Source organism: Galendromus occidentalis, unplaced genomic scaffold (assembly GCF_000255335.2).
Source record: "Galendromus occidentalis unplaced genomic scaffold, Mocc_1.1 scf7180000077451, whole genome shotgun sequence".
NCBI classification, from domain to species: domain Eukaryota; kingdom Metazoa; phylum Arthropoda; class Arachnida; order Mesostigmata; family Phytoseiidae; genus Galendromus; species Galendromus occidentalis.
Window position 1 is genome coordinate 653536 of NW_003805439.1, and position 12864 is coordinate 666399.

Consider the following 12864-nt stretch of genomic DNA (forward strand, 5'->3'; position numbering starts at 1 on the left):
CGGGTTTCCAGACCCTTTCATCGGTCTGTACAACTCATGCATCATCCACCGCATCTTCGCGGCGTCCGTCTTGTTCTGCGAGATGTCGGCTGTTCATTCCATGTCATTTCTAACTTCGTTATGAATAATTAAAACCACTAATTACGCTGCAAGTTGCGTCTCGCCCGACGAGCATCGCTTCTCTACACGCTTTGTTCGGCGGTCGAAGTTGCCGTGTCCGGTCGAAGGATTAGTCAGTGGAAAATTCTGCCGATTCGAGTCTTTCCAAAACATCTACTCGTCATCCTTCTCGGGGCGCGAATCGTCGAGATCCCCGTCTGCCACTTTCCCTGGGGACTACCACGGACGACCCGTCGCGGAACCGAAAGCTGCACGTGCGAAACACGTGCATTATGCAGAGGATTAGAGACTTACGTTTTCCAAGCAATTTGATTTACAGGACAGAGTCGATAGTCGAGCCTTCTCAAGTGTTCTGAAGTGTCCGCATGCGAATCCGAAGAATGTCACAAAAAATATCGACAGCATAATCCTGACTGTCATAGTTATGGATGAATGAAGCAATCTATGAAACTTTTGCCCGCTGCGGCAGGCTATCCCTTCATCAACGATTTTCGAGGTTTGGTCCAATGAGCAGGCAACAGACGTTTCTTTAACACATAACAGCAATCCTTTCTGGCACTTCTGGACAAACTTGGCGTTATCAGCACGGTCTCAACTCTCGTCAGATGGTATTGTTGACCTATGAATCCTCCATCGTTGAACCCATGGCATTGCTCGGACGGACTCGATACGTGTGCAACGCTTGGGAAAGGACGACCCGCTTTGCTGGTGGGATCTTCCCTCCGAAAGGTTTTATCCTACGACTGGGAGAGGGCTGTGGGAAAAACGAAGGCAGCGCCCCCCATTCGCTAAAATTAGCAACTGCTGCCGTAAGAAAAAATAACCGGCGAACACTGTCGGTTCGGCTTTTTTTTCGGTCCCGATTTTAGATGCCTCCCTTGTTGCACGTTTTGCCGTCTTCGGTATCGTTGTATCCGCCCGCGCTAGGATCGGCAGCAGAGGTCGTCGACATCCGACTATTCCTGCTGACTTCCGCGGACGAGAGAGCTCCGACACTGCTTGACGGGGATGGAGAATGGTGTGGACAGAGTTTCAAATAAGGTCCGCGATAGGGGAGAAGACGCCAAGCAAACAGCATGTCCGCCGCTAAGAATATGTTTCCTGCTGATCCGGAACAACAGTCAGATCCATCGGAGCCAGCAACTGAAGCTCTATCCCTACCGAGTTCCTCCGAGAGTGAGACCCTAATTCATTCTCTTCCAACAGCAGAGGTACATGGGTTCATATCAGGGGCCTCTCTAATTTTTGAACCGGGGAAACTCGCTGTCATGCGTGCCCTTTACTGTATATGAACAGAGAGCTCATTCCAAAGTCTCGAAGTCATCATCATACGAACTTCGTGAGATTCGTGTTCTGAGACTCCTTCATGATCATTTCGTTGCATTCCACTGAGGAACTCTTCCTATCAGCAGCCATCCTCCTTGATGGTTTGCCGTAGACACTAATATCTTGACGTAACTTCAGTATTCTAGGTCTGAGGGAACACCGTAGGTATGACCGCACCATTCAGGGAATGGTGTTTCGCGTCCGCTCCAGCGGGACGAGTGGAATTTCCCGCATGACGTGCGAAACTTCTTACCTAGCCCACTCCTATACCCCCTCATAGTTGTTCTTCACAAATGTCTCTCAATGTCGTGGGTGGATTCCGAGGTTCGGTCTCTCTATATTGGGTATGGGACGTATATTCTCAGCGGGTCAAACTATCGAACTCGGACTCATGTTCGGACCGATCTTCTCATCGGAGGAACACGGTCGGAGAAAAATGTAAGCCTATCGAGCATGGGAGTCTAGCTGGCTGTCAGGACAGAATCGGCACTGGACACGGGATATCTTTCAGGCTATTCCCCGCAGAGTCGACGTGAAGAGAGAACTCTCTTGCTCCCAGCAATCGTATCTCGGTAGCAGGTCTTCTCCGAACGATCCCTGACCGTCAGGACGAGTATTGACAGAAGAAGAGAGCGAAAGACGTCTCCGAGCCAGACGTTGGGGTGGACTTCCAGAGAACAGATCCTCCCTCGGGAATCGAGTTTCCTGAGGAGTCTCGGGCAACTTCGCGTTGCATCGTTCCCGGTTATTGCTCACTCACATCAGCCATGATTCGTACGCGAATATCCTACATCTCGTTATCATTACTTGGATATCGAGTATGCTTCCTGAGTCCTCTCTGTCCCGTTCCCGACGAATCGGAGAAACATCGATTTTGCATCGAAACCGGCGTTCAGCTCGGCTATGTCGTAGCCCGGCTTGGACCCCATTGAGGAAACTGGAAGTCTCCGAGTATGCGGTCTATTGGGTCTCATCGCGTCAGAACCATAACCTCATCCGTTGGTTTCCCGGCGTCTCTAAACATGCTCAGAGGGAAGCGTCGGAGTTTCTCTTTCATCCTCGTCGTATAAGTCGCAACCCTCGACTCGATTGAGCTTGGCCTACAAACATTTCAAAATGGCCGTTTCCCGGGAGTACCGCCTGGGTCGGGGTCGCGACTCGTCGGCAGGAGAGAAAGAACCATGCGGTCAGTCTTGATCCCGGACGGAGTATCATCTCCATAGATTGCGAGTTAGAGGAGGGGAGTACTTGGAGAATACCCATCTCCAAGCGAGGTGAAAGCTCGAGTTCAACTGCAAGAGCCAGTCTTGTCCCTCCTGACCCCGAACGCGTTGCTGCCGACAGTAAAGAGAGTTAATATCGGGGATGTTGGATATTAGCAGCTTGCAATTACCTCCGGTATTCGTCCACGGTTGGAAGTGGCTTTCCTCGCAGAGCATCTGAGTTCTCCCTTGCGAATCACCTACTCCCGCAATAGTTGTGCTAGAGTTGGGAGAATAATTTATTGTCTAATCATACTCTAGTATAGGGCCGGCGATGGCGTGCACGCGGATGTAGGTTCAGGTACTTGATCGTTGATGACGTCAATACCAAACGCAGTTCCCGCTCGCTCGAAGCCTCCCGATTCCCCTATTCTCACAGCTGTGATGGAAACCTTCCTCGGTTTCACCGCAAGTAGCAGTAGAGCTTTCCAGAAGCTGAACGCTTTTCTGAGAACATCAGAAGGTTCCGCACGAGCGAAGATTGCCCCGGAAAGAAGGTCGGAATGCTGAACACGCAAGACCGTAGAGATCAATGACTCATTTTCGACAACGGTGCCACCTAATGAAACCATCCTCGCCCTGATATGATCCTAACGTCGGCGCTGGTCTTGCTGATCAGCTGCAGAGCTCCCGCGGCGCGATCCAGTGAATGATAGACAAGGCCGGAGCCCGAGTCCTCCATGAGTCATTAAAGCCGCCATTATCGCCGTCTCCATCCCTGCCGTCGACGCCGCTATCGATGCTTGTGCAGGCGAATGATTTCGATAGAAGAGGTCTCTGTTTGTTGCTTGTCTAAGCGTCGGAAATCGGAGACTCAAATCCAGAAAGATGTTTTTCCTCGAGACGAGACGCGGACCAGCGAGCAGCTTACGGTTCGCTCCGCTGGTTGCAGTCTGGTCTCCGAGCATTATCGGTAGACCATGAATAATGATTCTCAGGATTGGGAGGGGGAATGTTCTATCCCTCGCGGGACGCTGTTCTTCCAAGCTCCAGTCTCCTCCATTCTCTATCGAATTCCCATGACAAACTAAGGACTTTTCTCGGCGCCTCGTGTAACCGGAGTGAGTGTTAAGCTAGTAGATAACGATAATATTACGCTCCGCAGAGGATCCACACAGGTAGCAGAATATCACCCGAGACTCTTTGGTGATCGGAATTATGGATGCGATGTCATTGGATAGGCGCAAATGTTTCTGTCTGATGGCGCAGATGTCAACGTACACATGTAGTCGAGCGACCGAAAGCTCTCCGGAATAAACCACAGCCTCCGCCGCATTCGTCGTGCTCTGTACTGCGACCATATGCGGGAAAAGCGCTTAGATCTGTTTGTCACTGGATTCCTCTCTCGCTTATGGCAGCTGCTCGAGCGCATACAACGAGTGAGGCATTGAAAAAGCTCATCGATAAACAGATCCCAACCGATGGCAGGCAGAGCTCTCGTTACCGTCATACATATCTCCCGTCCAGTCAGTCAAAAATTCATCAGAGATAATAATTAGTGAGGGCATTCTACCTCAGGGACGACCACGGATCTCGCTCCGTCGGTATCTCCAAGGCCAGGTCGGTACAGAAAGAGTTTCCCCGTCTTTTTTCTGCTCCGGAGGATTCCCACGAATATTTTTCTCGACGGCGGCGTCAATAAAGACTGTGCATAAGCGTTATCTTCGACGATGACAGGGTGTTGGTGGAGTCAATTTGGTTGGCTTTCCCGCTCGTTGCGTACTTTATAGCAGCGATAAATAATAGATGAGATAGACGGAGCGCGGTATTGCGTTTGACGACCGGTAAGGAGAACTCGGGACTGATCGACTACGAGCTGTTGAATATTAATTACCCACCCGCGGCTCTAACTGCCGCCCACCTCTCCAACTGCTCCGCTCCTCGGCGTTACGGTCCCGTTATAACTATAACATTCGATTACAGTGAGAGAAATATCGTGACGTTGGAGGGAACTGCACGCTCCATCGTTGGTGAACTCTCTGGCGTTCTCGGTTGGTTCGGTCGGGATCATCCTCGGACGCGGTGGAGGAAAGGTGGTCACCGCACTCTCTTGTACGTGTAAGAGTCCTAAACTTAGGTAGACACTCCCACTCAGTCAGATTGGAAGGGCGGCTTATGCTCTCCGATGGAGGCGCACGTCTTGTGATGTTCTACTTGACCTTCTCGCACTCAAGCATCTCCATTGACGGCCGCCAGAATTTTCTCCGTGTTGTAAGTTAGCTTCCGAGACTTCAACTGACTCCGATATCGGGCTCGGAACCAAATGGATGATGCTGCCGTACGAGGACCCTCCATCCCTGCTCCAGCCCCTTGAGACCCTTGGTGGGCTCGCTGACGTGCTGACTGATTAGTCCGGAAACAACAATTACTCATTTTGAAACAGCAGCAGATCACGACGCCTATGGGCGCGAAGCGAGACACCAACGCACCTCACAGCGTCGCGAACGCGATGGATGGGGACGCCGGGCTGGAGTTGCGCTCTCCTCGTCAATCAAATGATCTCGGGAGGAGTGCACGACCCGATTCGAAGTACGGCCGCTCTTCTGCGGTGTTCCCGAGTGTCGCTCAGCGTCATCTCAAAAGTTCCCTCGTTACAAAGCTCACATTTCCGCGCGAGGATTTTCAATCAATGATGTTCTCGAATGGTTTCCGGGGCCCGAAATCTGTCAGCCTCGGGAAATGGGAATCGGGGAGACGGAGATGGATTTTTCCTCCACACAACCCGGATATCGACGCTGCTGGGGCATTCAATTGGCCGATCCGTCCTGAATAGTACAGAATCACCGATTGTCCCAGAGTTTTCCGGCGCTCGGGAGCCGGAGACTCGCTATAGGGAGAGCCGCGAATTCTCGGCTAATACAGAAATAACGCGCGGCAGGCCCCTCGGGGGACAAAGAGGATAGCCGCTGCTCTGATTGCTTCGTCGCTCCCGCAAACACTTTCTCGAGCAGTAACTCATTGTGCGTATCTTTGCTGAATCAATTTCACTTGAACGCCCATCGTTCTCGCTACGGGAAGAAGCGTAGGAATCCTAGTCTCCAGCCTCTCTCTTTCAACGCTTCTCTCTTATCCAAGCGAGCGAGGGACCGAAAACCGGAGACGCAAGTCCTTCCGATGTGATCTACCTTGACGAATATTGAACCTTTCGCTCAGAGCATGGGCGATCCTTTCGATTGGGTGCGATCGCTCTCGAGAATTCTCCCTGAGATTCTGTCCGTAATCCCCAAGGAGAATTGTTGGAAGGATCACAATGTCAGGCAGCGTCCGAGGTCACTGCTCGACATAGCACGGCATCAAGGCGCTTTTTAATCCTCCCTTCAATGGACTTTTACGGATCGTTTAGCCCTTTGGAACCAGTGAGTAAGTTCACAGTTGACGACTTCAGCGGCCGTAGTTTTGTGAAGAAGGAGACGACTGAGCACTAGAACATGATGGGGTAGGGGAAAATGTCCACGGAGCCCGCGGTCTGTCGGATGGCACAGGAGTCCACCAGGCGGAACATTCGAAGCGCGTTCCTTTCTCCGCAATGAGTCGGTAGATAGAGCGTACAGAATAACTTAACCTCCTCGCCGCAGCCGTCGCGTGCCACATTGGTGGAACTCCGACCACCCAAGAATTGGCATGGGAGGGACCATTACGGACTCGAGGTCTCCATCCTCTCTTTTCCATCGATCGGCTCGAAAATACGGCCCGACCAATCCGGATCTCGACTGCTTGTAGGGGGAATTATCAAGCCACGGTCTTTTCTCAACATTCATACCTTCATTTTTTCCCTCAGATCCTCGATGGTGAGCCCTAGGCTCTCCGAGTCAATTTTCAGAAACATGATTCTGAGAGGCAGCTCCAGTGCACAAACTTCTCGTTTCGGGCGATCGATTGACAGAAATGGCGTCATAGTGAAGTGGCGAAGAAAGAAGGCCTCGGGTAGTTACATCTTCTCTCTCCCTCGCGAATCCGAAGATTCATCCGATCACTCCGGCGAGGTACCCTAGCCCGATTCGGGACCACCGCACCTTATCCAGAATGCCGTCGACCATCTAGATATCCTGCGATTCCTCAGAGACGTGGTGGGTGGTCTGCCCGGTGGCCAGCCTCATAGAGACTCCACCACATCAGTGCAATCGGGAGATGCACGCTCTCGCTCCCGAAGACGGGAGATCATCAAGCATGTGGCCTGAGGGTTCGCGTTCGGAAGCACGGGCTTCGGATCGATCGCGATTTCCACCAGACATTCCTACAAGGGACTTGTGACATGAGAGCTCGATTCGAATCAGAGGGATTACCGAGACCAGGTCAGACCCATGAATTCTTCGGAGAATGAACCCGGAAGCCACCAGAGTTTCCCGGGGAAAGGCGGAACGCTTTTATCATTTAAAGGACTCGGCTCCGCTTCCTGTCGCACGAACTCTTCCCGGATCGTATTTGTGGTCGGACGTGTTGAGGAATGGATCACTCCGGATCCTGTTCTTTTCTCCTACTGCCCCGGGCGTCGAGTACGTCCTGGGAGCCACAAGACGTGACAGCGCACAACAGGAGAACCTCTTGTCTGAGGACGGCAATACTCCCATACTCCAACTCAAGCAGGTCTCCGCGATCTTCGTCGCTCCCAGGGCAACTGTGGTCATCGGTCAAAGCACTCCATCCATGCTCGCTACGAGTAAGATGCGCTGAGGATTTCCTTCAGCTCGTCCTCGTCCCTAAACAGCGATCATCATTCCATTGGCTGAAATTTCATCTGCTGCTCGTCTCGCGTCTTCGAGCAGATCGACAGACGAAGGTCGGAAAGCGAAATATCAAGGATATTGGAATTCAGCCGGGGCGATTCGAAGAGCTACGTTCTCTCGGATCGATCGGCCTTGACTCGCGTCCGATGAGAGCGAAGACGAATGGTTCCCGAGAAGCCTCGTCTATTCCATTCTCGAAATCCAGCGACAGTCAGAGCTCCGAATGTCTCATTTTTGCTAGTATGGGAGCGCCGACGGAACCCGACGAGATCCTCGCCGTCTTTGGTAAGCGCGAGCCCTGGGGGAAACTTGACGATTCGGATAATTCTGGAAATTGTACAGATGCGGTGATTCTCAGCTCGAGTTCCTACAACCCGATTGAATTCTTGTCAGCGCTCCCGGCTGGCTCCTCGTCGCCCATGTCTCTCGGACTCTCCGCACTCGTTACAACTCTTTTTGAGTTTTGAGCGCGCGGATTGCATCAATGCCACTTTCTGCGATTGATTTCCGAAGCTGCATCGAGCGAGGGATCCGCTGATTCCAATGACGCAAAAGTCTCGCGGCCCGGGTCGAACCTGAACCTTGGAACCTTGATCAGAGCAATAGAATCAACGAGAACGTTGAAAGATCTCAAGCGCAGCTGCTCGTTCCGGCCGTCCTGTTTGAGTTACCTAGAGTCCCGGAGGACATCGCCGTCGGGGCATGGGATCCCGTTCGAATATTTCTCGGATATCGCCTCGTCGAACTCAAGGTCTCCGGCCGCTCGAGTATCCTTTCCATCAATAGGAACTCCGCTCCTCTCCTCCTGGCATAATTCAATGACTCCACCACAGACGAGTCTGAGGCTGGAAAATGACGGGTTCGCCGAGGGTCGCAGCGGGAATCCCGGTTTCGGCTAAGATTGGATGGCACTATTTGTGACGCGTTGGTCACGTTTTTCTAGACTTTCTCGAATGTATGTACATAGTGGGTTAACTTGTACTCGTAAAATCGTTACCTCATCGACCGGCCAACCTCGAGTGAACTTAAGTGCAAGGATCAGGATGATTCCGTGCGGAGTCGGACTTTGCCATGCATGTATATCCAGGACCCACGCACAATCACACCGATATGATATTCATTTGGGCTCTGAAGCTCGGAGCACCCGTTGGAATTCACGCCCTCCAGAGCGGGGGCGTTGGATGTCATTCTTCATCGCTTGCGTCCTCAATTTTCTTCGTTCTCAGCAGTTTCGGGTCGACTCGCGATCGGGGACTTATCGCCCGGTGTTCGCGCAGCGAGAGCAGCTGATTCGGCGAGGACTCTCAGCTGTTAGCCCGGATGGGCCTCTTCGTTCGTCGAGCCTCTCGGAGGAGAAACTCGGAACGTCCTTATCGTGGCTGAGCTCTGGAATCTGTTTCCTCCCTGACGAGGATGGAGCTGCGATGACGTCGGACAAACTGCGCCGCGCCGTTTTCCCCACCGCTGGAGAGACCAGAGGCTTCATCGAGTTGTCACTCGCTCGCCGTGGCTCACAATGTTCCGCTCCCGCAAGAAGTCTCTCATTCCTCGGGACGAGAGGAGCACGAAAAAGCAGAACCGATGCTGGGGCGGCGACGATGAAAAATTGGAAAAAGCGGAGGATTCTCCCTGCCTCAAGAGAGGGGGGATATTCTCGGATGACGACGCTTCAGCGAGATAGCGAGAAGTAGTTAGGTGTCGGAGTTTATACTCACCGCAGGGAGCGAGGGGCGGGGTCCGGGAGAATTTTCCTGAGACGGGCCATGAAGAGTCGGAGTCAGCAAGTTATGATTAAGGCAAACTAGTGGAACACTTCAGTCAAGAATCTCAACGGACGGATTTTCTGATCAGCTTCCCGGACTCAGTCAGCTCTACACTGGAGGGCTCCTCGTTCTTCTTCCCGACCTCCGCTTCCCGATTTACGATTCGTCTTGAACGGGGCTCTCTCATGCGGTACGCTCTCTCATCATTCCTATACACTCCTCCTTCGCCGGTGCTTTCAATCGCTGCTCGCTCCAGATTTCCTCCAGGATCATTATTCTCAAGAGATCTCTCCCATCGCCCGACCTGGACCCGGTTTCTGTTTGCAGTTTTCGCTCATCCACGCCAAGTTCCGACTCGACTCGCCAATTTTATACGGACCGTCGCTGAAGTGTCCCATATACAAGTTCAACTTTTCCATCGTCGACTTGATCCAATCAAAGGTTTCCCGAGTTTATTTTGACCTTTCCGGGCACTTTTCCCTCTTCGATTGGGTCCTTCTTCGGTCCGCGATATCGGCGGTCCTCTTACTGCCGTCCTAACTTCCTCCTTTTGCCGTTATCTCTTCAATCGTTCGCCCTCGCGTTTGCTCGCGGGACGTTTGCCGAAGGCTTTTTTGCGAAACGGGTCCGACACCGATTCAAAACGACGAGAATTTGAGGGACCGAATCCTGTTTGAGATTTCGTCTTCGTCTCGAGGTTGTCTTTTCCCCTTTTCTGCATGCGAAACCGCGCTCAGTCAGCGAGGCGGATGATTCGGAGGCATCTTCGGTGGAAGAGGATTCCCGACCGCTCGAGGTGACCATGAAACCTTTGCTACTGGATCAGAAGTTTTTTCCAAACAGGACCACCCGGGGTTGTCTCGCGAAGTGTCCGTGATCTTCGATCGGAGTACATATTAGGGAGCGGACGCTAGGCTAGACCGATGAGATCTGCTCCACGCCGATCAGAGCAGATACTCGAGTACAGTGCGGACACGATTGTATTGGGCTTGATAACGGGTCCTCAGCAGACGAACGGTCTCGCCATGAGTTGGCAAGAGCCTAGACCCTAGACGCAGAGGGAGATTATCGATTCATCGATCCGGTGCGATTAGTCGATGACGCTCGGGACTACAACCTCTGTGTCGCGACAGGATCCGGAGGCTACGTCGCGTCAAGACGAGTCTTCCCAACTGAGGGATCGAACTAGGTATTCAGCAGACGCTCGCGCTCAGAGCGGAAGAAGGAAGGATCTTCGGGATGGAATTCTTTCCCTTTCTTCATTGGAAACAAGAGCTTTACGTGAGCGTGGAGCCTCGATACCGTCCAATGAAGAAGAAATGCCCGTGGATCCCCATAGGGGAATTTTCGATTATCGAGCAGCTGAACTATTATTCATTTCGGCAGGGTCGCGTCTCGATTCGTTGCCAGCTCTGTTGAATATTTTGCGTCCTCAGAGCGTTCTATCTCGGGAACGGACGAGGAGTCGTTCGGGAATGCCTCGCCACGATTTTCCTTCCGTTGTTGACTCCAGATCGCGACGTGATCGAAAAAGTCTGAGCGCGTTTCTTCGTGTCTGATCGACTGGAGCTTTTTGCTCCTAGCTTCGAAGTCAATTCGTTTGCGGGCCGGTCGGCAAGTCTCCTGAGATTACTGATAGGAACCATTGATTAGAAAAGCAGCCTGATTTTCGTGTGCGAACGTGGGCGTCTGTCTCTAATCTTACTTTCTGATCCAACGTGTCAGTCAGTCAGCCATCCAAGCGGTCGGTCGGTCGGTCGGCGGAGCAGCGCCCGTCTGCCCGAAGCCTCCGACTTCAACTTGGACGAAAAAGTCCTCCTGGTCGCCGAGCTGACTACGTTTTCCGCGATGCTCCAGGGAATCCAGTATCTGAGCGGAGCCAGAGAGAACTGACTCCAATACCCAGACATCCGATTACGCGGATGTTGGAACATTCTGAACGGCCCCCTCTCCTCTGATGAGTGAAACTTCCGTCTGTTTCCTGGCGAACTGACGTTCTCTAACGAATTCTGCTTCGGAGTCATCTCTATCTCGGCCCTCATTTTCGCTCCTCTCGCTATTCAGCTTTACGGCCAATGCAACGCGGCCTCTCGGTCTGCGAAATTTGATATTAGCTGTTTACCACAAACTGGAATGTCTCGGTGTGTGAAGGCGCCTCCCTGGCGTCTGCCTTCCTGCCGCCGGGTTATAGCCCGAGCGGCGTTCCCAATCCGACTTTGAGCGCGTGACTGGCGGCTCTGGATCCCTGAAAGGCAGGCAGAAAAAACGTTCAACGAAACTCTCGCCGCAGAAACCCTGCAACGTATGAGGGAATTCGCGCACGACTGCTCTTTGGGAGTCGCGGCACGGGGTATCATAAACGTCGCCGCAATATTCGCCCGAGAAAATATCTCGGCTCCGAACAATCGGGATCGCGGGAGTAGCTCTTGGCCCGATGGCACCGATTCCCACCCCGGCCCGGATGCGACCACAGCCCCGGAGTCTGACTGGCTCTGGAGATTGATTTCAAAGCGAATTTTCCAGCCGGAGACGCATCGGATCTACTCTCATCTCCGTCGAATATCGCGTATTCGTTTAGCGCTAACAAGCTTAGAAATTGTGGGACTGGCGGTCTAAGCGCGAGGTCGGAGGAACCGCTTGTAAAGCGCTGGGGGAGCGGTGGCGAGAACGAGAGCGACGAGAGAAAAAAAATGCAATTTCCAGCTGGCTTCCCGCACAGCGACTCTCGATCACAGGGACGCCTTCGAATGCGCGCGAGGGAGAAAACTTTACGAGTTCCCTCTCTTTGTAGAAATATCCGCGGAGGGAATAATTCACAGCCGAAATTCCTTCTAGGTCTCCATCCACTCTCGTCTGATGGACGGACTGTTAGACTCCCTGCCGAGTTAGGTAGTCCGCCGACTAGCAGTCGGTTAGCACTCACTCAGTCGACGCTATTGGTACTGTATGGACAGAAACATTCATCCGTCCCGCTGGCTGCGGACCGACCGACGGCCGGAGAGTACAGCTCAAACAGGGTTCAAGGAGAAGTAGTGGCCTGGTGCCGACGTAGGGGCGCCGCGGCGACCGGCCGACCCCGTACGGAATTACCCACGGCGAGCGCGTATGTGTACAAAAGTCTATTAAAAGTTCCACATCGGCGGTGGACTCTCGATTCAGTCTGCGCACCGTTCATGCTCTCACGTACGCAAATCGACTGTGAGGTAGCGGTTGCTCGCTCGCGTTCGGTGACGGCGAATTCTGGGTTGACGTAGCACTTCCTGTCGAGGCGCACTGATCATGAGCTCGGGCAGAATCTAACATGGCCGTCGGGCCTGATTATACGAGACATGCCAAGCTACATCCGCATGCTTCGTTGCATCGGGCTCCGCGGTCACTCTTCCCGACCAGGGCGGGGACATTGTTAAGAGCCGCGCCGATGCAGCTGACCTGCCCCGGGAGCAAGAAGGTTCCTCACGTGGGCGCCTCGAAGATGCGAGGCGAAGCTGGGCGGCTCCCCGAAGTCGAGTCTGTGAGTGCTGAGTCCATTTCATAAACTCGAGGGCATGACGTTGTTCGGGTCAGAGGACTCCTCCCCCCCCCAACGGCTACATTCCCAATGACGGGAACTCTCCCCTAAAACGGAATCGAAGCACCATACTCCAATTAAGTGTGAAAATCCGAGGAACG

At 53.0% G+C, this 12864-nt stretch overlaps 1 protein-coding gene across 1 annotated transcript in view; it reads right to left on the reverse strand.

Annotated features, from left to right (window-relative positions):
- Positions 1-540, reverse strand: part of LOC100899133 (uncharacterized) — a 31642-nt gene extending 31102 nt beyond the window's left edge. Inside the window, exon 1 of the mRNA XM_029111597.1 lies at positions 415-540. Within this exon, the coding sequence (XP_028967430.1) occupies positions 415-540 (126 nt within the window). The remainder of the gene's footprint in view (positions 1-414) is intronic.
- Between the last annotated feature and the right edge of the window lie 12324 nt (positions 541-12864).